Below are 24,257 nucleotides of genomic sequence, written 5' to 3'. Positions count from 1 at the left end.
CTGTGGTGCAGGGTTGAATTGCGGTGAGAGCTGAAGTCAGACCTAGGGTCAAACATTGACACCTGGAGTTGAAATTCAGGGTTGGGGTCCAGGATTGGGACTTGGGGTTCAGGTTCAGGGCCAGGAACCACATTAGGGACCGGGAGTTAGGGGGTCATGGTTGGAAACCAGGGGTTGAAGTGCATGGTTGGGACCCAGCGCTGGGACTTGGGGCTGGTGTCCAGGTTGGGACCCAGGGTTGAGTTCCTGATTTGGGAGCTGGGGTTGGGGCTCCATGGTTGGGACCCAAGGTTGAGGTCCATGGTTGGGACCCAGTGTTAATGACCATGTTTGGGAGCCAGAGTGGAAGTCTATGATTGAGACCCAGGGCTGGGGTCCAAACTTGGGACTCAGGGTTGAGGTTCAGGTTTGGGATCTGCAGTTGGGGTCAATGGTTGGGACCTGGGGTTGAGGTCCACGTCTAGGGGCTGTGGACAGAACCCACTGTTGAGGTCCAGGTCTGGGACCTGGGTCTGGAGTCCATGGTTAGAGACCCAAGGTTGGAGTCCAAGGTTAATGACCACATTTGGGACCCAGGGTGGAGGTCCAGAATTGCATCCCAGGATTGGGGTCCAGGTTTGGGTCCCAGGGTTGAGGTCCACGGGTGGGACCTGCAGTTGGGACCCCGGGCTGAGGTCCAGGATTGGGGTCCCAGGCTGGGACCTGGAGCTGCAGGAGAGGCTTGGACCGGACTCCACAAGGTTGCCACTGTCCTAGGGGCAGCCCCCACATCTCCCTCCACCCACCTTCCATCCAGGCACCTCATCCATGCCCCTGGCTGGTGCTCAGAGCCCACTGGGGCAGGATGAGATGGGGGTTGGGGCCTCTGGGCTGCAGTGCCCCATGGGTGGGGGACCCTCCCCAAGACCCCACAGCAGGGAGGGCATGCCCATGCCTGAGGCATCTCTCCCTTCCCAGGCAGACGAGGTGACACCCTTGGGGGTGGGAGGGGGTGACACCAGCACAGAGGGACCCCCCCGGCAGGGAGAGGCCACAGCTTGACGCTTGACTACTTTTATTTGGCCTCTGAAGCTTTAAATACAGGCCGGGGGGGGGCGCTGGCTGCGGGCAGGACAGAGGGGGGGCAAATTCAGCTGTCAGTCAGACAAAGGCAGGGGGTCGGGGGGCTGGGGCCACCCCCCACCCCAGCATCCCCAGGGTATGGAGCTGCGGCCTTCCCCTCAGCTGCCCCGGCCCCCAGGGGACAGGGTGAGATGGGATGGGACAAGGGCGAGACAGGACGTTAGTGTGGTGGCGGCGGTGGGGACGTGGGCCCCGAAGCATCCCTCAGCGGCTGTAGCCAAACTCGTCTGCGTCGTCCGCGCGGAAATCCCCGTAGCGCCAGAGGTTCAGCTGCAAGACAGGGTGCAGGATGGGGCCACATCCAGCATCAGCCTGGAGATGGGGGGGGCTGCATCCAGCATCATCCCCAGAGATGGGGGGGGCTGCATCCAGCATCACCCCAGAGACAGGGGGTACCACATCCAGCATCACCATGGAAATGGGGGGCTGCATCCAACATCACCCCAGAGACAGGGCGTACCACATCCAGCGTCACCCCAGAAATGGGGGTGGGCACCGCATCCAGCATCACCCCAGAGATGGGGGGACTGCATCCAGCATTGTCCCTGAAGATGGGGGGTACCACATCCAGCACCCCCCAGCCAAGGGGTCTGCAGCAGACCCTCCAGAGGACAGAGGGGCCAGCTCCCACCTGCCCCCCCCTCACTTACCCGGGCACTCTTGGCTGTCTCCTGGGCGTTCAGGTATTCGGTGATCTGTGGGGACAGAGGCCAGTGGGATGAACCTGTGCCCTCTCCTCTGCCTTCCTGGGGGGGTTTGGGGGTGGTGCAGTGATGTGCACCCCTGGCAGGGTCTGCCTGGCCATGCTGGGGACACACACTCCACTCTGTCCCTCTGTGGCACACATTACCCTGCACCCAAGGTTGGCGGAGAAGGATCCCCATGGAGGGCAGGGAGGTGAGACCCCCAGCCAGCACGGCTCCAAGAAGAAGGCCAGGCACTGGGGTGGATGTGACCAGTGCTTGGTGTCTCCCTTCCCCTCCCCGTCCCCAAGCCCCCAGACAGCCACCAACCACCACCAGGCCAGGACTGATATGGTATCAGGTATGCAAGGGATCAATTACCGCTCAGCTGCCCGTGCGGCAGAGCCCACCCTGCTGACAGCAGAGTAGAGACCCCTCATCACCCCAGCAGGATAGAGGGATGGATGGGTGGATGGATGGAGAAACGGATGGATGTGTGTGTGTGTGTGTGTATGGATGGGTGGATGGATGGATGGACAGACAGGTGGATGTATGGATGGATCAATGCATCCATTGATCCATCCATGCATCCAGATGGATGGATGGATGGATGGATGGACAGATGGACAGACAGATGGATGGACACACCCCCACCCCAGCACCTACCACTTTCTGGAACTGCTTCTCCTTGCGCACCTCCACCATGACCAGCCCCTCCTTGACCAGTCCCAGCCCCACATCGCTCTTGGAGTCAGCGAACTGGAGGGTGACGTGAGGACAACCTGGTCCCAGGTGCTCCACGTTGAGCAGGCACTGGGTGTTCTGGATGTCCCGCACCACGCTGTCCACTGCGTCTGCCCGTGCGTCATCCTGCAGCACCGCATGGTGTCAGATCCCACAGTCCCATCAGAGACCCAGAGCCACCCCCTCCCTTCCCTGGGCACCCCCATACTTACGTCCTGGGGCACCTGGATGAAGGCGAACTTGTATTCAGTGGCTTGTGCCGGCAGGACGCGGGTGCTGAAGGCTGGAGGCAGAGTGGCCAGGCGCGTGGCAGGCAGTGTCTCCTTCTGTAGGGGCAGAGAGGGTGTCAGGGTTAGAAGGGCACCCAACGGTGCTGGGCACCCCAGCACCCAGCCACAGGGATGGATGGATGGACGGACGGACGAATGGATGGATGGATGGATTGATGGACAGACGGACGGATGGATGGATGGATGGATGGATGGATGGACATATGACTCTTCACCCCAGGACCCCCTGTCCCAAAGGCAAGATCCTGCCCCTGCCTGATGCTCGGCAGCTGGGGGACACAGCCACTGCACCCCTGCACAGCTGGAGCTGGGGGGCTTCAGTTGGCACCCCAGGGTGCCCCCCACCCATGCCCCCTGCCCCAGCATGGTGAGCACTCACGTTGCCATAGTCAATGTAGAAGATATGGACTTTGGCGGCTGACTCCACCTTCTCCACCCGGGCCCGGTACCTGGAGGGTGGGATTGGGGGTGTGTGTCACCCCAAAAACACACCTCAGCATGGGGCAACGCTGCCCCACAGCCCCACGCCAGGGGGAGCAGGACCTTCTCCTCACCATTCTCCATCGACAAACTTGGCAATGCAGAAGTCTCCACGGCGCGGGGCATAGGAGCCCTCCACGGGCGGGTGGCTGCCCACCTCGGCACGCATGTTCTCCATCAGCTTCTCCAGCTGGGCACCTGCAGAGGAGCAGGATCCAGCACCCGCCTCCAGCCACCCTCATCATTTGCCCCTCATTTAGCCCAGGACATGACTCTTTGGGGGGGCTTCACCTGGCACCCTGATGCTTGGGTATGGCAGGGGGGTCCCCTGGGAGCTGTGTGCCCTCTGGGTGGGGACACACATAGGGACTGCGGGGACCCCAGCCCTGTCCCCGTACCTGTCTCCACGTCCTGCACGTAGAAGTGGAGATCGTCCGTGATCTCCGTCACGAAGACAGGCTTGTAGTTGGTTGCGCGCTCCTTCTCCTCCAGCACCGGCACCACCTCCTCCACTGGGGTCTCCTCGTAGTGGGACCATACCTGGGATTGGCAGGGGGACATGACACACACTGGCTGGGGGACCCCATGGCCATGCTCGATGCCACCAGCAAGGGGATAGTGGCTGTGCTAGCACCCAGCAGCTGGAGCATCCCTGGTCCCCAGCACCGTGGATCCCATCCGCCTTGGGGTGGGGACCTCCCTCTGGGTGGGGACATCTCTTGGCCTGGGGACATCCCTTGAGGTGGGGGCATGCGGACATCCCTTGTGGTGGGAACATTATTCGGGGACAGTCCTGCCCCATGCTCACCTTTTCCTTCTTCTGCCTGGCAGCCTCCTCGGCAGCCAACAGCGCCTTGTAGTAGGGGCTGCGCTCAGCAGTGAAGTGGACCTTGGAGAGGGCATGCTCCACCAGAGCCACTGACAGGTTGAGGCCCTCGATGTGCAGCCATCCAATGAAGTTCCCCGCCTTGTCCATGCTCTCCACCTCCACCTCCACCTGTGGGTGCCCGGTGGGGAGGGATGTTAGCCCTTTGCACACTCAGCGGTAGGCAGGATCCATCCACATACTCGTCCCCACCTCACACCTGCCCTGCCAGCCACTGCCTTCATCCCCACATGTTTGGCTTCATCTTGGCTGCTTAAAACTTCATCGAGCAATAAAATAAATGTCTGGATATGACGGAGTTTGACTGGCCAGGTGGACGCGCGTCAGGCATGTGTCCAGCTGAAGGCCATCCCAGCACAGGGTCTGGCAGGCAGGGTCCCCTCTGCTATCCCCCCTGGCACCCAGCTCTGCTCCCTGGCACCCAGTTCTGATCTGTGGCACCCAGCTCTGCTCCCTGGCACCCAGCTCTGCTCCACAAACACCCAGCTCTGGTCCATGGCACTCAGCTCTGCTCCCAGCAATACCCAGGGAAGGGAATCAGCAAGAGATGAGGGAAGGAGGGTGCAAGGGATGAGGGCAGGAGCACGCTATCCTCTGCATCTCCAGCTCCCTGCCTGCACCCAGGAGCAGCTGGGGAGCACAGGTAGAGCCTGGAGCCATGCAGAGCCAGACAGGGGACTGAAACAGGGCTGCTGGGGCAGGCTGCGCCCCCAGCCCCTTGTCCCCCAACCATTGCTCGTGCAGGCAGACATGCCTGTGCTATGGCTCTGCCTGCATCCCGTCCTATGGTGTCTGCTTGCCAAGGAGACCTGGAGCTCACATGGCACCTAGAGTAAACCGGAGAGCAAACGAGTGTGCAAACCAGAGAGCTTATTGGGGTGTGCAAATGAGTGATAGCAAACCAGGGAAAGCAAACGAATTTGCAAGCCGAAGTGTGTAAACCAGAGGGAGCAAAGTGGAGTGTGCAAACCAGCCAGAGCAAACTGAAATGGCCACCTTGCACACCCCAGTGCAGGTTGCACACCCTCATGCACCCTGCACACCCCCATGTACCACTTACACTCTGAACATCCCTGTGCACCTTGCACATCCCCGTGTGCATCCTGTGTACCACCCTGCACACCCCCATGCACCCCACGTCTCCTGTACACCCCGCACACCCACGTCTGCATCGCCCCACACACTGCCACAGTGCCTACAACCTCCGGGGTCCCTCTTCTGCCTTCTCCTTACCTTGGGGACAGTGTCTGTCCCCAAAGTCAGTGACACTGCCCAGGACCTCTGCAGACTGTTCTGCTCTGAGCTGGGGACCGGCGAGGACCCCCAGAGACCCCCACATCTCCCTTTCCAGCAGTTCTGCAGGGGCTGAACCAGGGCCAGCTCCAGACCACTGTGGCAGCATGGCAGGCATCCTCACCACCCCGTGACAAACCTACCAGGTCCCCTTTCCCAGTGGCACCCGTTACTGCCTCAGCAGCTCTGCCGGGACCGGTAATCTCCGTTAATCCTGTAATGGGAGTTAAAGCCTCAAAACAACGAAATTTGTAAAATAATGCTCCCTGCAAAACACATGGCATCAGCTGGCATCTCACATGGCACAGGGTGTGCAGGTATGGGGGAGCTGTGCAGGGACGGGGGGAGTCACGGACACTGCTGGGAGATGTGTCCCCCATTGCCATTCCTGGGCAGCGATCTCAACCATCTGGCACCAAACCCAGGTGCCAGCAGCCAGCACAGCCAAGTCTGGCTCTGGAGACATGTGTCAGCCCTCCTGGGGACAAGCTTGGTGTCCCCCAGAGCTCCTTCTGGTCCCCAACCTGGGGGCCTGTAGCCTCATGGTGCTTTGGGGGTGGGCAGGCAGGGGATGTCACGCAGGCAGGAGATGCCAGGCGGGCAAAAGACACCATGCAGGCAGGAGATGCCATGCAGGCAGGAGGTGGCATGCAGGCAGGAGATGCTGTGTAGGCAGGAGATGCCGCAGATGAAGCACACAGAACCAGCCGTTCCCAGCATCCTGGGCAGCATCTGAACCCTGCCCCGGGGTGGGGGTCTGCCTGCCTCCTGCCCCAGGCCAACCCCGTTGTGAAGAGCTGAGCCCTGGCATGAGGAACACCCCCCAAAACGGGTCATCCCACCATGAATCCATGGCGTTTCTGCGCACATAAAGCCCCTTTGAAAGCGTTCGTGGGGCGGCAGCGAGCCAAGGCTCCCCGCACGTGCCCGGCATGCTGATCGTCTCCACTGCCTGCCTGCCTGCTGCTGCTGCCGATGGAGAGAAGGGAGCCTGGTGCCCCCACAGCGTCCTCCCTCTGGGGGGGCTGGACCCCTCCTGGTGTGCCTCGCTGTGCTACAAGGGCTGTGCCTGTCCCCCCCGCCGGCCACGGCAGGTCCCGCCTGGGCTTTTCCAGCAGTCCAGAAATTCGTTTGCTTGGTACTACGAGTGGGTGATGAGCCTCCCCCCAGGCAGGCCACCCCGCCCCGGGCAGGGTAAGTGCCGTGCCCCCCGCCCGTGGTGGGCCCGGAGCCGTGGAGCCGGCTCCACCGCGCCCGGAGCAAGGCTCTGTCGCGGCCCCGGGCACAACGCTGCATTCCCATCTAGCGGCAACGCGACCGAACGGCAGCAGGACGCGGCGCTGCCAGTGCGGCACCCCACGCGTCGGCGCTGGCCAAACGCAGCCCCTGGGCAGCCCCTTCCCAAACGACCCCTGCGCTGGGCCAGCACGGCTGTAAGCATAGCTGCCAGCAGCGCACCCAGTGCTGGCAAAGCCGGGGCACCCATGGGTGCGTGCAGCATGTGCCTCAGCTCCCGCACACAGCTCAAACACGCGTGCACAAATGCACACGCTCAAGCACAAGCAACCACGTGCCACACAGACACGTCTCCTGCCAGGATGCTGGGAACCTGGACCCCGCCGCCTGCTGCCTGCACCCACCGGCCTGGCCAAGCAACATGGGCTGCCCCCACCTGCCGGCACCCCTGCCAGGAGCCAGGGGTGCTCCCTCCTGCCTGCACCCCTGCCTGCTCCAGCGAGCACTGACCCCAAGTACCACAGCATCGTGAGGTCTCCCGGCGCTGCACCGACCTCCGCTCCATCTGCTGGAGCATCGGCACTTCACTGCCTGCATCCCTCCACCATCGATCCCTTATCAGGGGCTGGTGGCTAATGGTATCTGCCTGGCTGGCAGCCGCTCACCCAGTGCTGCAGCGGGGCCGGCAGCCAGCTGGTGAGCGGCAACGGGTGCGTGGCTCGACACCACGGTGCTGCTGGGGATGGGCAGAGGGTCGTCGGTATCTTCCTGCAGCCCCTTCCAGTTGCTGGAGCTGAAGCCCAGTCAGGGTTTGGCTCATAGCCAGTGTGGCCACCGGGATGGCACACATCATGCTAGGTGCGTGACAGGCACCAGCCACACCGCCCCCCACCAGGGATGTAGGGAGAGGCGAGGTCTGAGCTGAGCAGGAGATAGATGGGCCCTTTGCTGCTTTACAGGTGTCACGTTGTGATAATTTAATTACCCTGCCGTAGCCTTCTGTGTGGTTAATTGTGTTTGGCTCCACTGGTGCTGCCGGACATGGAGCTGTTTCCCCATCCTGAAGCTCATCAATCCTGTCATAACCTTTCCCTGCCACTTAAAAAAGCCTCGCAGCATCCCTCTTCCCTTCCACCGAATGGGCTGCCGGCACAGCGCCTGCCACAGCACATGCGTGGCACAGCCTGGGGCTGCTGGCATACCAAGAGGCAGGATGAGGCCGCCGGGTCACCTGCTGGCCCAAGGGATGCTCATGCCACCTCCAGCCAAGCTGGTCCCCAAGAAGCAGCACCCCATGCACGTGTGGTGTGACCTCCATAATGTTGCAGGGCGATGCTTCGGTGGCAATGTCATCCCCGTCCCCTGTGCCACCCCTCTAGAGCAGGGTCACTGTCATGGGGATGTTAATGGACTCACAAGAAGATCTCTGCTTCAGCAGGGACTGGATACAACTGCTGGTCTCTGCTGTGGGTGACACAAGGCCACCAGGTCCTGCAGTGCCCAGGGGACATCGCTGCCACACCTGGCAGTGGGAAACACTGAGGGGGCTGCAAAGTGGCTCCCCAGGGATGTGCCACCAACATGGGGACAGTGACCCCAGCTGGGCTCTGGCACCCTGCAAGGAACAAGGACAGGAGAGGATTGTGGAGTGCCCCAGGGTGCTGTCACATGGGGTGACCCCAAGAGGCCAAACCTGAACACCCACCAGCCCCACAGGGGTGCCTAGCCAGTTGGGTGGCACTCGGATGACATGCTCCACCTGTGGGTGGGCATGGCCCCACACAACCAGGGAGCAGGGGGTTGGGGGTTGGGGTAACAGGCCGACCAGTTGGGGGTCCCTGCCTCCCATCCCTGAGCCTCCTCTGCTCCCCGCCCCCGGGGCGTGCTGGGCCGGGACCAGGTCCCTGCCAGACTGTGCCAACAGCCTGGCCCTGCACAGCCCCTGGTTTGGGTGCACAGCCCCTGCTCCCAGGGTGAAGGGTGGGCTGCAGTCCCACTCCCTTGCGCGGCTGGTGCTGTTGGCATGTCCCAGTCTTGTGACCCTCCCCATCCCACCCCATTCCATCCTGACACAGGGCTGGGAGCCCCACAGACACGGAAATCCTGCATGGGGTCCCCAGGGATGCCCACCCTCGCATGGTGCAAGCACGGCTTTGATCAGACACCAGAGAATCCACATAAGATTGGGGTGGGTTTTACCTGTCCCTCTCCCCCCATCACCTCACCCCAGGTTGCCCACCTCCAGCAACTCCTCGCTGCCAGCCTGGGGGGCCGGGGCACCCCCTACCCAGGACCCTGAGGACACCCATCCAGCTGAGGAGCCCACCTGCTTTGGCACTGCCGGCAGTCCCACAGGGACCTGCTTGGTGCAGCAGCCCACGGGGGTGAGCCAAGCTGGGTGCCACACTTGGGGGGCCCCTGGCCCCCCACCTGCACCCTCCATCGCTTATACTAATTAAAACTCGGCAGAGGCTGCTCTGGAGCTGCCGCTCAGGACGGATCGGTGCTGCCGGCAAAGCCCTCGGCCACTGGCTGCTCACCAGGGGTGTAAAACAACGAGGTGGGGGGAGGCTCGAGGGTGGGGGCCATGGCCCCCTGGCAGCTCTCTCCGATCCCACTCTGCACCCCCCCCATGCAGCCCAGTGGCAATGCGCAGCGGGGTCCCACCCTCACCTTGCAGCAGGGACCACGCCAGTGCCAGCACCCATGGGACCCCAGGGGTGCTGGTGTTTGCCTCCCACTGCTGTCCCAGGGGTTTGTTACCTGGCTGGCACTAATTATCCACCCGCACTGGGACACCCCGTGGGTGCCAGCAGACAGGGGCAAGGCAGAGGTGGGGGCAGCCCATACCCCAAAAAGCTGGTGGTACCCACGCACCCATCACTGTGCCCACTCCCCAGCCAACAGCGGCGCCAGACCCATGCCCCCCCCTTCCCCCCCCGCCAACCGCTGCAGAGCCGGGTTTGGGGTCTCCATCAGTGTCCTGGCTTGTGTCGGGTCTCAGACTTGTGTCCAGCACGTGCCAGGGGGGCTGCACCCGGGGGTCTGCGGACCCTTACTCAGCTGGGCAGCCTCGCATGGGGGGGCTGTGGGTGGGGTGGGGGCCGCCAGCCGCGGAAGGAACCGCATCCCCCCCCATCACCTTAAAGTCGCCGAGCTGCTCCACTAGCACCGCGCCGCCTCCGTCCATCCGTCCGTCCAGCCGCCCGCCCGCCCGTCCATCCGTCCGTTCCGTCCTTCCTCACCCCGCGGCCGCGGCGCTCCCCTCCTCCGGGGTCAGGGGGCTCAGAGCCGCCAAGGCTGAGACCCCCCCCCGGGGGGGGGGCTGCGGGCAGGGGGGGCAGGAGGAGGAGGAGGGAGGAGGAAGAGGAGGAGGAAGCCCATCACCGCATCTTCCTTCCCGAGCAGCCAGACCGAGAATAGCTCCCGGCCGCCGCACCGGCTGAACCGGGGCCCCTCCGGAGTGGGGCGGGGGGGGGGGGCGGCGGGGAAGGGGGGGGGGCGAGGGGGGGGGGGGTCGGAGAGGCCGGCGGTGCTCAGCATCCCCCGCTGCTGCTGCCGGGCTCCCAACACGATGCGTCAGCAATCCATCCGCGCTCCCACTGAAGGACAAAAGGATGAGAGAGCCGCCTGCGCGGCTGCCGCCCGCACCGCCCGCACCGCCCGCACCGCCGGGGCTCCGCGGGGCCCGCACGCCCGCTAGGACCGGAGGATGCCCGCCGGCCCCGGGGCCGCCACCGCCACCGCACTGCGCGGCCGCTGAAGGCGACACCCGGCCCACGCCGGGACGCGGGACACAGACGAAGGGGGGGGGGTGACGGGACCCCCCCGAGCGGACCCGCTGCCCGCCGCCGCCGGGGCTCTCCCCCCGCCGGCAGCCCCCCCCGACGCGGCCTCTCCTCTCCGCTACCTGGTGTTTTCTCCCCTCTCCCGCGAGGGCTTTTCGCTATTTATTTATTTATTTTTATAGATTTCTAATATTTTTTAATTTTTTTTACATTTTTTTTAATTTTTACCTCGATTTTTTTTTTATTTTTAGCTTTGATTTTTATTTTATCGAATTTTCATTTTTTTCATTTTTTTTTTCTCCCCTCCCCCCCAATTTTTTAAAACATCATTACCGATCCCCCCTGCCTGCCAGCTGCTCCCCGCGGCCGGGGGCCGCCATGCCGCGGCGGCCGGGGCGGCCGGGGCGGCCCCACGGGCGGAGGTGCGAGGCGCGGGCAGCGGCGGGGCTCGCCGCGGCGGGGGGGTGCCGGGCCCCTGCTTAGCCGGGCTGCCCCCCCCTGCACCGCAGCCTCTAGGAGCCATTTTGTCTTTTTCCGCCCCCCCCCCCCCCCCCGAGCCGCCCCCCCCTCCCGCCCCGGCCCCACTCCCCCACCTTTGCTCGGCGCCGAGCCCCCCCGGAGCAGCCCCCCAGCCCCTTCCCCAGGTAGGTACGGCTGGAGAGTGAGGCTCGGCCGGGAGGGAGGGCGCCTCTTTCCTCCCCATCCCCCCAGCACCTATTGTTGCTTTTTTTGGGGGGGGGCTAAATTTTCATTTTTTCCTTCCCCCTCCCCGGCCCCCCACTCCCCCAGCACCGCGACCCCCACCCCCCCCCTCCGGCCAGCCAGGCCCAGCTTGTCGGAGCCAGGAGAGGGGGGGGGGGCCCTGAGCCAGTTCTCCTTTTCACGCCGACATCCCCAGACGATGGTGAATGATGAACGTGCCACATCATGAAGCTCTTGTGGCAGGTAACTGTGTACCACCACCGCCGCCGCCGCGCCTGGAGAGCTGCCCTGGTCTCCTACCTGACGGTACACGCGTGGATTCTATACGTTGCCGCCGCCTCCCCCGGACCCCAGAGCTGCCCCTCCGTTTGCTCCTGCAGTAACCAATTCAGCAAGGTGGTCTGCACCCGTCGTGGCCTCGCTGAGGTTCCCCCTGGGATCCCCTCCAACACCCGGTATCTCAACCTCATGGAGAACAACATCCAGATGATCCAGGCGGATACTTTCCGCCACTTGCATCACCTGGAGGTCCTGCAGTTGGGCAGGAACGCCATCCGGCAGATCGAGGTGGGGGCTTTCAACGGGCTGGCCAGCCTCAACACCCTGGAGCTCTTTGACAACTGGTTGACCGTCATCCCCAGTGGGGCCTTCGAGTACCTCTCCAAGCTGCGGGAGTTGTGGTTGAGGAACAACCCCATTGAGAGCATCCCCTCGTACGCCTTCAACCGGGTGCCCTCCCTCATGCGCCTGGATCTGGGCGAGCTGAAGAAGCTGGAGTACATCTCTGAGGGGGCTTTTGAGGGGTTGTACAACCTCAAGTACCTGAACCTGGGGATGTGCAACATTAAGGACATGCCCAACCTGACGCCCTTGGTGGGGCTGGAGGAGCTGGAGATGTCGGGCAATAACTTCCCCGAGATCAAACCGGGCTCCTTCCATGGGCTCAAGTCCCTCAAAAAGCTCTGGATTATGAACTCACAGATCAACTTGATTGAACGGAATGCCTTCGATGACCTGACAGCACTGGTGGAGCTCAACCTGGCCCACAACAACCTCTCCTCCCTGCCCCATGACCTCTTCGCCCCGCTGCGGTACCTGGTGGAGCTCCACCTGCACCACAACCCTTGGGACTGCGACTGCGACATCCTCTGGCTGTCGTGGTGGTTGCGGGAGTACATCCCCACCAACTCTACCTGCTGTGGGCGCTGCCATGCCCCCCTGCACATGCGGGGCAGGTTCCTGGTGGAGGTAGACCAGACCTCCTTCCAGTGCTCAGCACCCTTCATCATGGATGCCCCCATGGACCTCAACATCTCCGAGGGACGGGTGGCCGAGCTCAAGTGTCGAACTCCTTCCATGTCCTCTGTTAGGTGGTTGCTGCCTAACGGGACAGTCTTGAGCCACGCGTCCAGCCACCCACGCATCTCCGTCCTCAACGACGGCACCTTGAACTTCTCCCACGTCTTGTTGACGGACACCGGGGTTTACACCTGCATGGTGACCAACGTGGCGGGGAACTCCAATGCCTCGGCCTACCTCAACGTGAGCACGGCCGAGCTCAACACCTCCAACTACAGCTTCTTCACCACCGTGACGGTGGAGACCACCGAGATCTCCCCGGAGGACATCTCCCCCAAGTTCACCAAGCCCGTGCCCACCACGTCGACGGGCTACCAGCCGGCGTACACCACCACCACCACCGTCCTGGTCCAGACCACGCGGACGCCCAAGCAGGTGGCGGTACCCACCGCTGACTCCGGCGACAAGATGCAGACCAGCTTGGACGAGGTGATGAAGACCACCAAGATCATCATCGGTTGCTTCGTGGCGGTGACACTCCTGGCTGCGGCCATGCTCATCGTCTTCTACAAACTCCGCAAGCGGCACCAGCAACGCAGCACCGTGACGGCTGCACGGACGGTCGAGATCATCCAGGTGGACGAGGACATCCCGCCGGCGGCGACGGCGACCACGGCGGCTCCCACTGGCGTATCAGGTGAGGGGGCAGTCGTCCTGCCCGCCATTCATGACCACATTAACTACAACACCTACAAACCGGCACACGGGGCCCACTGGACAGAGAACAGCTTGGGGAACTCTCTGCACCCCCCTGGGACCACCCTCTCTGAACCCTATATAATTCAGACCCACACCAAGGAGAAAGTACAGGAAACCCAGATATGACTTTTTTTTGGGGCTTTTTTCTTCCCACCCCCCACCCCCCCTGAAATTACAAATGCAATAGAATGCACAAAAACAGAACAAAAAAAACCAAACTACAAAAAAAAGGAAAAAAAAATAGACAGCAACTTTTGTACAGAGCGGGGGAGAGACTTTTTTTTCTTGTACATGCTTATATATTAAATCTATGGGCTGATAAGCAGATTATATTAAAATTTAAAAAACAAACAAACAAACCATAAAGAAACTATTTTCTAACTCGCAAGTTCTATTTAAAAAGAGGGAGAGAAAAACAATTCAAATTTGTAGAAACCGGAGCAGCGGCAGCAGCGGCAACGGCAGGGCCCCGTGCACGGTACAGCACGGTGCAGCGTGGCGCGGGGGAGATGCCGTAGCGGGGAGCGCAGAGAGAAGCCCGGCGGGGTGGGATGGGGGGGGACTAGGGGGGGGCAGGGGGCAGGATGCGGCCGGACCCCCGTTCCACGGCACTGCCCTGGCTGCGTGCCACCTTCACTGGCCATGTTGGCTTCAAACCAGAGCAGGGAGTGGGACGGCGGTCTGAGCCGCCGTGCTGTGCCAAAATCTACCAAATGCAATAAAGAAATTAATTTTGGGGGTTATTTTTTGGGGGTGGGGTGGCGGGGTGGTGCAGCCTGTGGACCGGGGATGGACATCTGCAATGTATTAAAGCAAAAAATTAGCAAAAAACCCAAGACAAGGGGAAAAAAAAAACCCAACAAACCCCAGGCGGGTGGGTGCTGGGCGTGCGGGGGGAGGCCGGTGGTGGGGAGGGGGGCCAAGGAGCGGGTGCCCCCCACCCTGCTCCGCGCCCCCTTTCCCACTGCACCACATCCTGCAGGCCCCGGCATGCGCCGCCGCACCGGTGTGTGCCGCCGGCACAGGGCTAAGGCTCCTGGGGGGCTGGGGGGGCCCCTGCTGGGAGACCTGACGTATGATTGTAGACCACCTTCAGCAACACGCTGCGAATTTTAGTCCCTTTCTTTTTGGGGTGGGTGGGGTGGGTATCCCCCCCTGCCCTTCTCCAGGTGGGGGCAAGGATGGGGATCCCCCCCCAAGCCTACCCCGAGGGCTGCTCGTGGAATGGGGGGGGCTGGGAAAAATTAAGGGCTCGGGGTGGGGGGGGGAATGCTCAGCCCGGCGACAGCAGGGGGCCGGGGGAGGCCACCAGCATCTGAGGTGGCTGCCGGGGGGGGGCGGGTCCCGGCGGGGACGGCAAGTGCCTCGTGGGGGTCCTGAGGGGCTAGGGGGTCCTGGGGGGGAGCACGGGCAGGGTCGGGCAGCGAGGGGGCCCTCCCCGGCTGCTCGAGCACTGGAACTACTTTAATTTCTTATTTTAGCTTTAAAAAAAATTACCTGAGGGTGTCACATTTGAAATAAAAGTTGGGAGGGGGAGGGGGGGTGTGGGGCGGGGGGGCTAAAGGCGGGAAGGAGACGCAGAAGTTATATCTATATCTATATCTCTCTATATAAACACCAGAACGATCTGACTGTACTCTGAGAAACAAACAAACAAACAAAAAAAACCAAGTGTATTTTTGTATTTTAATAAATATTGTTCAAAATTTGTAATGCCGTGTCCCTGAGGGGTTAAGCCAGCGGGTTGCGGGGGGGCTGCTGTGTGTCCCCCCCAGCAGCCTGCGGCCTGAAAGGGTTTCTGTTGCTGCTTTTTTGTCTTCCCAGCAGTAAAAAGCTTCCAAAAAATCGCGGAGGGGGAGGCGGGGAGGAAAATGGAGGGAACTGGCGATGGGGGCAACACGTGGGGGGCTGCCCCAAATTGAGGGTGGTGGGGGGAATGTGCTGGGGAGAGGGGGGGACATTGCCAGCTTGGTGCCCCCCAGCTCGAGCATCCAGCTGGGTACCCAAGCGTGGGACCCCTGGCGTCACCCGCTTTCAGGCACCGCCACGGTGGGCACCCGGTTAAAGACACCGGGGCACCCCCCCACTGCGCAACCCCCCAGCCAGGGCACATGGGATGCCCCCCCTGTCTGGGGGGCTGGGGGGGGGCGGGGCCGTTACCCCTCGGATTTATGGGTTCCCTGGCTGGAAAAATCTTAATTCGCCATTAAAGGAGGGAGCGGGCGCAGACGAGAGGGAGGATAAAGCCGGGAATGAATCACCCAGCAGCGGGTCCCGGCTGCCCACGCTCCAAGATGGTCGGGCAGGGGAAGGGGGATGGAGGCCATCCCCAGCACCACAGCAGGGACAGTGGGACCCCTGGCTCTGTAAGGACACCGGGACGCCAGGACCCCCAGATGCCGCCAGCAGGGACACGGGGTGCCCTGGGTGATGGTGGTGGGGATTCCAGGACCCCCGGCTGCGTGGGGAAATGGGGACCCCTGGGTGCTGGTGGCAGGGACATGGGGTGCCCTGGGTGCTGCTGGTGGCAGGGACATGGGGACAGCTGGGGGCAGCAGGGTCCCCAAGGTGCCGCCCCCATCCTAGCCTTTGCGGCAGTGCTGGGATGACTATGCCTGCTGGCAGCCCCAGGGCCACCCTTGTGCCATGCCCATGTCCCTGGGCTGCCTCTGGCACTGGGGCTGGAAAAGAAGCTCCCCAGGGACCCCATCACCCGGCTCGGGGATGCTGAGGGGAGGAGATCCCCCAGCACCCAGCTTCACCGGCTCCCGTGCTGGGACCGAGCCCTCACGCAGTGCCTTGCCACCACAGAGCCATCACGGTTATTGCGTCGGGAGTTAAACGTTGGGATTTTAGTTTTGGGTTTCTTTTGTTATTGTTGTTTTTAGGCTTTTTTGCCTTATTTTGGTGAAATCCGGGAAGGTTTCTATCAAAACCGTATGTCTGGTTTTCTCTTTATTCCCAGCTTTTATCACTCCGGCTGATCTGCTAATGCAAACATTGCTCCCCTTCTTCCTCATGTCACGCTGAGCTCCCTCAGCCAGCCCCGGCTTTGCTGGGGGGCCTTCCTCCCTGCCGGCACCTCTGCACTCCTCCTCCCCGTGCCAGCCTCCGCTGGGGCCCGGCCGGGCAAGCGTCCCATTAAAACCTTTAATTCAGCAGCAAAGCAGGAGGGGATGGAGTTGAAGTTGACATATTGATTTTATTTAAGCACTTAGCTTTAATTTTAGCCTTAAATTAGAGCACCCGAGTAAATCAGCTTTCCGCCAGTGTAAAAAAGGGCTGGAGGGGCGTGTGGGGGGGCGCGAGGGGTGATTTGCGGTGGGCACGGAGGGGCTGCGGGTGGCCAGGGCATGCGCCAGCTCGGCGGGGCCAGCAGAGGTGGGATGGGGGCTGTGGGGCCAGCGGAGCCAGGGGCTGCAAGGGGATGGGGCCGCAGTGGGATGGGGCTGTGGTGTCATCAGTGCAAGGGGCTGTGGTGGGATGCAATGGAGGGGGTTGCAGCACGATCGGGGAGGTTGCAGTGTGATCGGGGGGCTGCAGTGTGACCAGTGCAAGAGGTTGTGGTGTGATGCAACGGAAGGGTTGCAGCGTGAGCCGAGGGGCTGCAGTGTGAGCAGTGGGGTGACTCTGGTGTGATTCAGTGGAGGGGCTGCAGTGTGGTCAGGGGGGCTGCAGAGTGATCGGGGGGTTACAGAGCGATCAGAGGGGTTGCAGCGTGACTGGGGGGGCTGCAGTGTGAGCAGTGCAAGAGGTTGTGCTGTGATGCAATGGAGTGGCTGCAATAGGATCAGGGTCTGTAGTGTGATCAGCGGGGTTGCAGTGTGATCAGGGGCTGGAGCATGATCAGGGGTTGCAGTGTGATCGGCGGGCTGGAGAGTGATCAGGGGCTGCAGTGCTACCGGGGAGGGGGCTGCAGTGTGATCAGTGCAAGGGGTTGCAATGCAATGAGCTGGAGGGTTGCAGCATAAGCAGCATAAGGGGCTGCAGCGTGAGCAGGGGTGTTGCAGCATGATCGGGGGCTGCAGCGTGATCAGTGCAATGGGCTGCAGCGTGATGTGATGGAGGGTTGCAGCATGACTGGGGGGGCTACAGTGTGAGGAGAGGGGCTGCAGAACGATTGGCGCGGTTGCAGTGTGATCAGTGCAAGGGGTTGCAATGTAACTGGCTGGAGGGTTGCAGTGCGAGCAGCCCAGGGGTCTGCAGTGTGAGCAGGGTGGCTGCAGTGCGAGGGGCTGCAATGCAAGCAGGGGGCTGTGGTGTTATCAGGGGGTTGCGGTGTGATCGGTTAAAGGGGTTGCAGTGTGCACGGGGGGCTACAGCATGCTTGGGGGAAGCTGAGGCAGTGCTGGAAGTGCCACAGCACCAGAGCCAGCCGGTCCCTGCTCCCAGGGCTGGGAAACTTTTCTCCCTGCATTTCCCACTGTCTCCGCAGGCTGGGGGGCTGGCAGGGCTGACAGGGGGCCAGGGCTGCGGGCAGGGGGCTGGCAGCAAGGGGGCCAGGGCTGCAGGGACAGAGTGGCACTGGAGGAATGCTGGCAGTGCCGAGCGAGGGACAGACGGATGTCCAGGCATACGGACGAGGGCGGGTGGGTACTTGCAGGCAGCCCCGTGCAAGCGCCTTCGTCACCAGCTTCGCAGAGCCATGCAAAAACCGGAGCGACAGGAATATAAAAGCCTTTCATTGGCAGCTCCGGCGGCGATGCCAGGCACGGGCCCCCCCCTCACACACACGCCATCCTCCCGCCGCCCACCCCCTGCGCTTTTTTTGGGGGGGGACAGGAGATTTCAGCTGCCGGAGATGCTTTGCCACTCACTGCCGACAAGCAGCCTGGCTGGCAAGGGCACGCTGGCCCCCGGCACAGGCAGCAGCCGGCAGAGCAACGAGGCGGGGGGGGGGGGGGGGGGGGGGGAGGGGGGAGCTGGTAGGGCTGGGGATGCCCCATGCCGAACCCCACCAGTGCATGGGTGCCCCCTGCAAACCACCCTATGGCTGCCCCACGGCCACCCTATGGCAAGGTCTCCATCCTGGAGGGCTTAACGAGGAAAACAGCCCGGAGGGGAGCGGGGGCTGAGCAGCAGCTGCAGCATCCCGTGATTAAAACCTATAGGCTTGTTAAGGATAATTTCTATGGCAACCTCACTGGCGGGGACCGGCCTCTACACTGGCACGTGCTAGCGGGTGCCAGTGACTCTGCCAGCACCCTGAGAACGGGATGGGTTGCCCCACAGCACATCCCCGGCACCGCTGTGGCGGGAGGTTCCTGACAGCTCCCTACTCCCCCCGCCGTGGTGGGCGCAGGTTGGGGCACTCAGCTGGCGTTGGGGGACGATGGGCAGGTGCCGGGGCCTTTTCTTTCACCGCCTGCACAGGCAGTGGCAGGTTTCAGCAAAAGCAGCTTGGTAATTAGCCGCCGTGCTTGGGAAAAGGCAAATATTTACTAAATAAGAATATGCACTTTCAGGAAAAAAGCAAATGTCACAGCAGCCACCAAGAAACCCCTGCAGTAACGGGACTGGGGGGGATGCTCCCTGCGCCTGCCCCGGCAGCTGCGGCTGGGAAGCGGTGGGATGCAGAGGTGCCCACCAGCATGGAGCTGGGGCACCCAGCCCCTTGTCATGGCATGGGGCACCGCAGTGGCACTCCCAGGGGGGTGCCCCTACCCCAGTGTCACCGGGCAGCCATCCAGGGCCATACTCGCCATGGCAGGCAGCCGTTACGGCAGCGTGGGCTCCCAGCCGCTCGGCACACAACCCGACATGGGGCTCCCGTTAATTATTCTTATTGCTGCGGATATTTTTGGCTCTGGTGCTGCAGATGCGTTTTTTTTTTTTTTTTTTTTTTTTTCAGCTCGGCGGGTTTGCGGCGGCAGTGTGCCGTTACATGCCCTGAGACCAGCGCTGCTGGTTGGGCCCGGCGGGGTTTGGATGCTCTCAGAGGAAGGACGCAGGAACGGGACAATGTGTTCACATGCAGGAGATTTAACGACCAGTAATTTCAGGCTGGATTCATCAGAGCATGACAAAAAAGCCCGTTGGATTTGGGGCCTGAGAAATTCCACCGATGGGGCAATTTTCTGGTAATCCCAGAGGATTGAGCAACTCCTGCCAGGACTGGTGCAGCAGCCACCACAGCAGAAGACTGCTGGGGTGCTGGGAGGCACATGGCACAGGGGGTAACCCCCCATTGCCCACCTGAGCTGGGGGACACACCTTAACACTGCGATCGCAGTGGGGGTCCCCATGGGGATGGCTGTGGCACGTGTGGCTACTGGTGCCGGCATGGCGCCGGCATGCATCCAGATTATCCGAGTGCAGAGCCGTGAGCTGTTGATCCTCCTGGAGCACCACCAGCGGCACTGCGGCTGCTGCCAGCCTCAGCCTCCTCCTGCCCAAAATGAGCCAGGGTGGGTTAGTCACCGGCCCGCTGGCTTCACCTGGCCGATGAGTCAGCAGCCACTGGAGCCACCGGGTTAAAAATATACCCTCAGCCTCCTGTCAGGCGAAAGGATGGGGAGGAATTTGGCTGCCCCCTGCCCTGGCATGGGTCTCCCCACCCCTGGGCAGCACACATGTCCATGCGCCACCGTGGGAGACTGATGAACCACTGCCGGGACCCCCACCCCAGCTACATGTGGTGGCTGGCTCCTGCCCTGCTGGGTGGGGATCTGGCACCGGCCACCCCTACAGCCCCCCCAGCCTTCTGCTGTCAGTGCTGGGGGGAGCAGCGCTAGCAGTGTGCCTGGCGGTGCCACCCAAGTCCCTGGGGATGTGGCCAGGAGAGGAGTACCCCCTCCCACACCAGGGCTTGGGGACCTCTGCCCTGCGCCGTGTCGCTATCCCAGTCCCCATCCTCACCCAGGGACATCGCTGCAGCAACTCCCTGCATGGCAAAGCCCCTGCGAGATCCCAGCTCTGGCTGGTGATGGGGACCCGGCACAGGGTCCCCACAGCTGACATGGAGACCCCCACATGTGGCACGGGGAGCTCAGCCAGGAGGAAGAGGAGGATGAACAAGGGCAGCGGAAGAAAGAGGGTGGGTGAGCTGGCTGAGGGCTGCACTGGCAGCACCGCAGCCCCAGGTGGGTAGACGATGGACGGACGTCCTTGTCAAGATTAAAAATACCCAGAAGCAAGAAGCTGCAAGACGTCTGAGCAGCAGCCACCAGCCCTCCCACACGCTGCTGCTCCCCTCCAGCTGCATGCTGCGCACCGGGTATGCATGGCACTGTCCCCGCTCCGGGTTCCACTGCAGTGAGTGGGGAAACTGAGGCACAGCTGCTGTGCTGTATCCCAGCTCCCACAGCGGCAGCACCGCGGGGCTGTGCTGGCACTGGCCGAGCTGCCACTGCCTTCCAGGCCGCTTTCCCGGTTGTTTTTTTTTCCCCAAGCCTGAACTGCAGACTGCGGCAAGTGCTTTTTTTAAGGGGGAGAGGATTTTATTTGCCATTCCCCCGCCCCAAGTAATTAGGATTGCAGCACGGGCGGCTGCCGGGCCCATTTGCATAAACAGTTTAGCAACTGCCGAGGCTGCTTTGCATAACGAGCCGCTGTGCCGCACCCCATCCCCACCTAATTGGCCTTATGGGTTGGAAGCTCCTAAATTGGGTTAATGCCGAAGCAGGTCAGGAGGATGGCACAGTGTGCTGTGGGACCCCCCCCTATCCCATGTGGGGTCCCCCACGGCTGGAAAAACCTATGGGACAGAGGACGTGCCATGTGGTGTGACTGCAGCTCTCCAAAGCTCCACCTCGACATCCCGGGGCAGCATCCCAGCTTCCGCATGGCCTCCCTGCTGTGGCCACGTGTTGGCTGCTGCGGCCGGCTCCTGGAGGTGGAGCGCATCAGTGCCGGGTGAGCAGCCTCCGCGTCGCGCCGGTAAAGCCTGGCGGGACCCTGCGGACGGCTGGCACCGTATAGACACAAAATAGTCTGCACCTTGGGGAAAGCCGGCAGCCTGGCCGATGTAATTAAATCAGGCACCTTGTCAAAATAAGGCTGCTCATTTGCACAACATGAGCACAAGGGGGGAAGGGGTGGGATGGGGCTCCAGTACCTTCGCAGCATTGCCTTGGCGCAGGCGACTGCAGCTGCAGAGTGCGCCCGTCCAACACTGGGCACCCCACCGCATCCCAGTCCCATCCCATGCCACGCTTTGCACACCCTTGGTCCCCATCCCCAGGAGCTAGCAGAGCCGGCACGGCTGCGGGACGGCCACCCCTTGGGCCACAGCAACATGCTGGTGCTTGGCTGGGTTGTGCCAGGATGTGACACTTAAAGGCAAGGGCTGTTGCAGAGGCTCCAGTGTCACTGAGGGTGATGGGTTCTGCCACCCAGAATGACTCCTTCCTATCATGGCAGGAGAGGTGCCTTTGAAGGGGGAGCACCATGCCTTGGCTGGAGGCAGTTTTTGCCCACAATTCAATAACTGGTCCCTCCTGTGGGATGACAACCCCGGCAAGCACAGCGGCAGGTGGGGGATGCTTGGAGGGATGCTCTCCTGCTCTTTGGTCTGTGGTCTCCAGCCCCGTTTTTTTCTCGAAGGCTCCGGCAAGGAGTGAGGGCTGAGACCTACTGGCATGGGCTCATTTTGTTTTTAACGAGCCCTGCCAGCATCCAGGCCAGAGCTGCTTCTCCCGGAGGACTCTGGCTCCCTGCATCCCAGGGAGGGGGTTGGCAGTGCTGAAGGCAAGCAGGGACCGTCACCGGGCTCGTGGCACACAGCAGCGAGGGGCTGGCAGGCAGGCAGGCAGGCAGGGAAGCTCTCTGCCTGCTCTGCAGAGCAGTGCCTGCCCCTTCCCAGCTCGGCACAGAGCTGTGGCCTCCAGGGCTCCCGCAAACTGCTGACACAGCAGCTGGAGCCTCTAATTAAAGCCATAATGATAAAGGAAAATGGGGGCTCCACGGCAATCAATACAGGAAGAAACCCCCCCTCTCCTGCAGGGCTTGGGTTGCTTGGACCCCTGTCCTGGGGGGATTTACAAAGCTGATATCGAGATGCTCACAGCAGGATTAGCAATTCCCCATGGGGTGAAGCTGGGTTCAGCCCCACACATGGCAGGGGGACAGGGAGGGGACAACAAGCACCATAGCAAGGATTTCGTGACAGATGCCTGGGTGCTGCCCATTGCTTTTCTCTCCACCAGTGAGGGGTGTGTGTGCAGTGTGACCTGTGATCCCCAGGCTCCTGCTGCAGCCCCACAATTTGGGGGAAAAGTGGGGACTCCCTGCTCTGGGCAGGGATGCAGAGGTGGGTGCCAGCACCTGAGGGGACCCTCATCCCAGGATGTTTGGGTGGCTGCCACATCACTGCGGGACGGGTGTCCTGCTCCGGGGAGGGGAGGGTACTGGGTACTGGTGCTGGGGAAGGACCAGCTGACACATGGCCACCCAGCCCAGGCCACCAGCAGTTGTTAAGCCCCATCATTGCCTGCAAATAACGAAACGGCTTGCCTGCAGGGTGTCAGCGGCTGTGCGCCCAACATGCCCCCGGGTGCTGTAAAGGAATAAATCCGCTATTCCATGTAATGGATTGTATATAATGACTTGGAGAGGTCACCGAAGGGAGCAGTATTGTTAACAGCACGGAATAATTCCCCTCCTCTTCTCAGCCAGGTCCTCAGAGCTGGCCCTGGGAAATCTTGGACAAGCCACACATGTTGCTGGAGCAGCACTGGTTCATCCGGCAGCACCATCCTGGGCGGCTTTGCCGGCGGAGCCGAGCTTGGTACCTTGGGGTTTTCATGGGCATCAGTACTTGGGGCATCCCCAGTGTGCCTGCAAAGCGTTGGCACTGTGGATGGCACAGCACAGCTCTGCCAACACGGTGCAGCTCTGTGCCGGCACAGCTTTCCAGCTCACTCCTGCTTGGGTCAGCATGGATGGAGGCAGCTGGTTCCATGCCACTGCGCTGTCCCGGCTAGGGGGGTGCATAGAAATGTGCCAGCAGTGACCGAGTGCTGTGCCAGCACTGGCCCTGGGTGGGTGACACATTGCCAGTGCACCCATTGCATGTTTGGGTACAGGGTGTGAAGATGCATATGCTGGCACAGAGCTGGGCGCCATCGTCTGCCACCCCAAGGAGCAAACCTCCTCCTTGGAGCTCATCCCCTGCCAGGTCTGGGATGTCACCTCCTGTCCCTGTCCCCAGCTTCTTGCATTAAAACCCTGCGTTTGAAGTGCATGAATGAAAGAGGTGAGGGAAAAAAAGGGAATAAAAAATAAAAGGCTCCTTTCTGCTCAGTTCCTGGAGGACTCGAGCATTTAGCCGAGGAGTTTAAAAGCCTGCTGACCCGGCACGCGCCGGCAGCCGGGATTATGGAGAGAAAACCTTCAAAGGGCCCCAGGGGCTGGGGGGACGTGGGCAAGGGAGGAAGAAGATGAGGTGCTGCCGCCCCGGCCAGGCGCTGCCTGCGCTGCCCGTGCTGCCCGCGCCAGGCTGTGCGCAGGGAGGGCGAGCCAAACGCTCTAAAAATATAGGCCTGACCCTGTTCTAAAATTACCGCTCGGCACCCGCCGCTGGCAGGAAAATCGGCCCCGAGCTGCGGATCCGTCAGCGGGAACGGCTCCCGCTGCACCTCCTGGCTGGAAATGCTGCATTGCAACAAGAGCCGGGGGCTGGCAGGGCAGGGGCGGCTGGGGGCGCTGGAAGGGGCTAGCAGGGGCCGGCGTGGGCAGCTGCCTCGGGGACAGGGGACATTTGGGGGCCATTTCCCGCAATTACAGCACCAGGGTTTTTTGCAAGGAGGGTGTTTGGGGGGCTGGGGCCATGTCTGTCCCCCCAGCTCCACACGGGGCAGCCATGCTGTGTGGCCCCACAGCAGTGACACGGCCAGCGATGGATGGATGGATGGGCAGCTGATGGGGGATGTCCCCATCATCCAGTTGCCACGGAAACGGAAGGGAATCCCTCCAGAGAGCATCCATGCCAAACCCCGGGACCCCCTCACGCTCCAGGAAAGCAGCAGGCATACAG

The 24,257-nt window shown here is 62.0% G+C and overlaps 2 protein-coding genes across 2 annotated transcripts in view; one reads left to right on the top strand and one right to left on the bottom strand.

Moving 5' to 3' along the window:
• Positions 1-1,037: 1,037 nt before the first annotated feature.
• SND1 (staphylococcal nuclease and tudor domain containing 1) overlaps positions 1,038-24,257 on the bottom strand; it is a 128,728-nt gene continuing 105,508 nt past the window's right edge. Inside the window, exons 17-24 of the mRNA XM_037388764.1 lie at positions 4,128-4,316; positions 3,718-3,859; positions 3,394-3,517; positions 3,219-3,288; positions 2,762-2,875; positions 2,472-2,675; positions 1,773-1,817; positions 1,038-1,392 (exon numbers count right to left, since the gene is read on the bottom strand). Coding sequence (XP_037244661.1) covers positions 1,327-1,392; positions 1,773-1,817; positions 2,472-2,675; positions 2,762-2,875; positions 3,219-3,288; positions 3,394-3,517; positions 3,718-3,859; positions 4,128-4,316 — 954 coding nt within the window. The 3' untranslated portion in view covers positions 1,038-1,326. The remainder of the gene's footprint in view (positions 1,393-1,772; positions 1,818-2,471; positions 2,676-2,761; positions 2,876-3,218; positions 3,289-3,393; positions 3,518-3,717; positions 3,860-4,127; positions 4,317-24,257) is intronic.
• On the top strand, positions 11,110-13,444 carry LRRC4 (leucine rich repeat containing 4). Its single transcript, XM_037388765.1, has one exon. The coding sequence runs from the start codon at positions 11,450-11,452 to the stop codon at positions 13,406-13,408; it is 1,959 nt and encodes a 652-aa protein (XP_037244662.1). The 5' UTR covers positions 11,110-11,449; the 3' UTR covers positions 13,409-13,444.

Source organism: Falco rusticolus, chromosome 5 (assembly GCF_015220075.1).
Source record: "Falco rusticolus isolate bFalRus1 chromosome 5, bFalRus1.pri, whole genome shotgun sequence".
Taxonomy (NCBI): domain Eukaryota; kingdom Metazoa; phylum Chordata; class Aves; order Falconiformes; family Falconidae; genus Falco; species Falco rusticolus.
The sequence above is the reverse complement of the archived record's forward strand: the minus strand, read 5'-3'. Positions and strand labels throughout refer to the sequence as shown.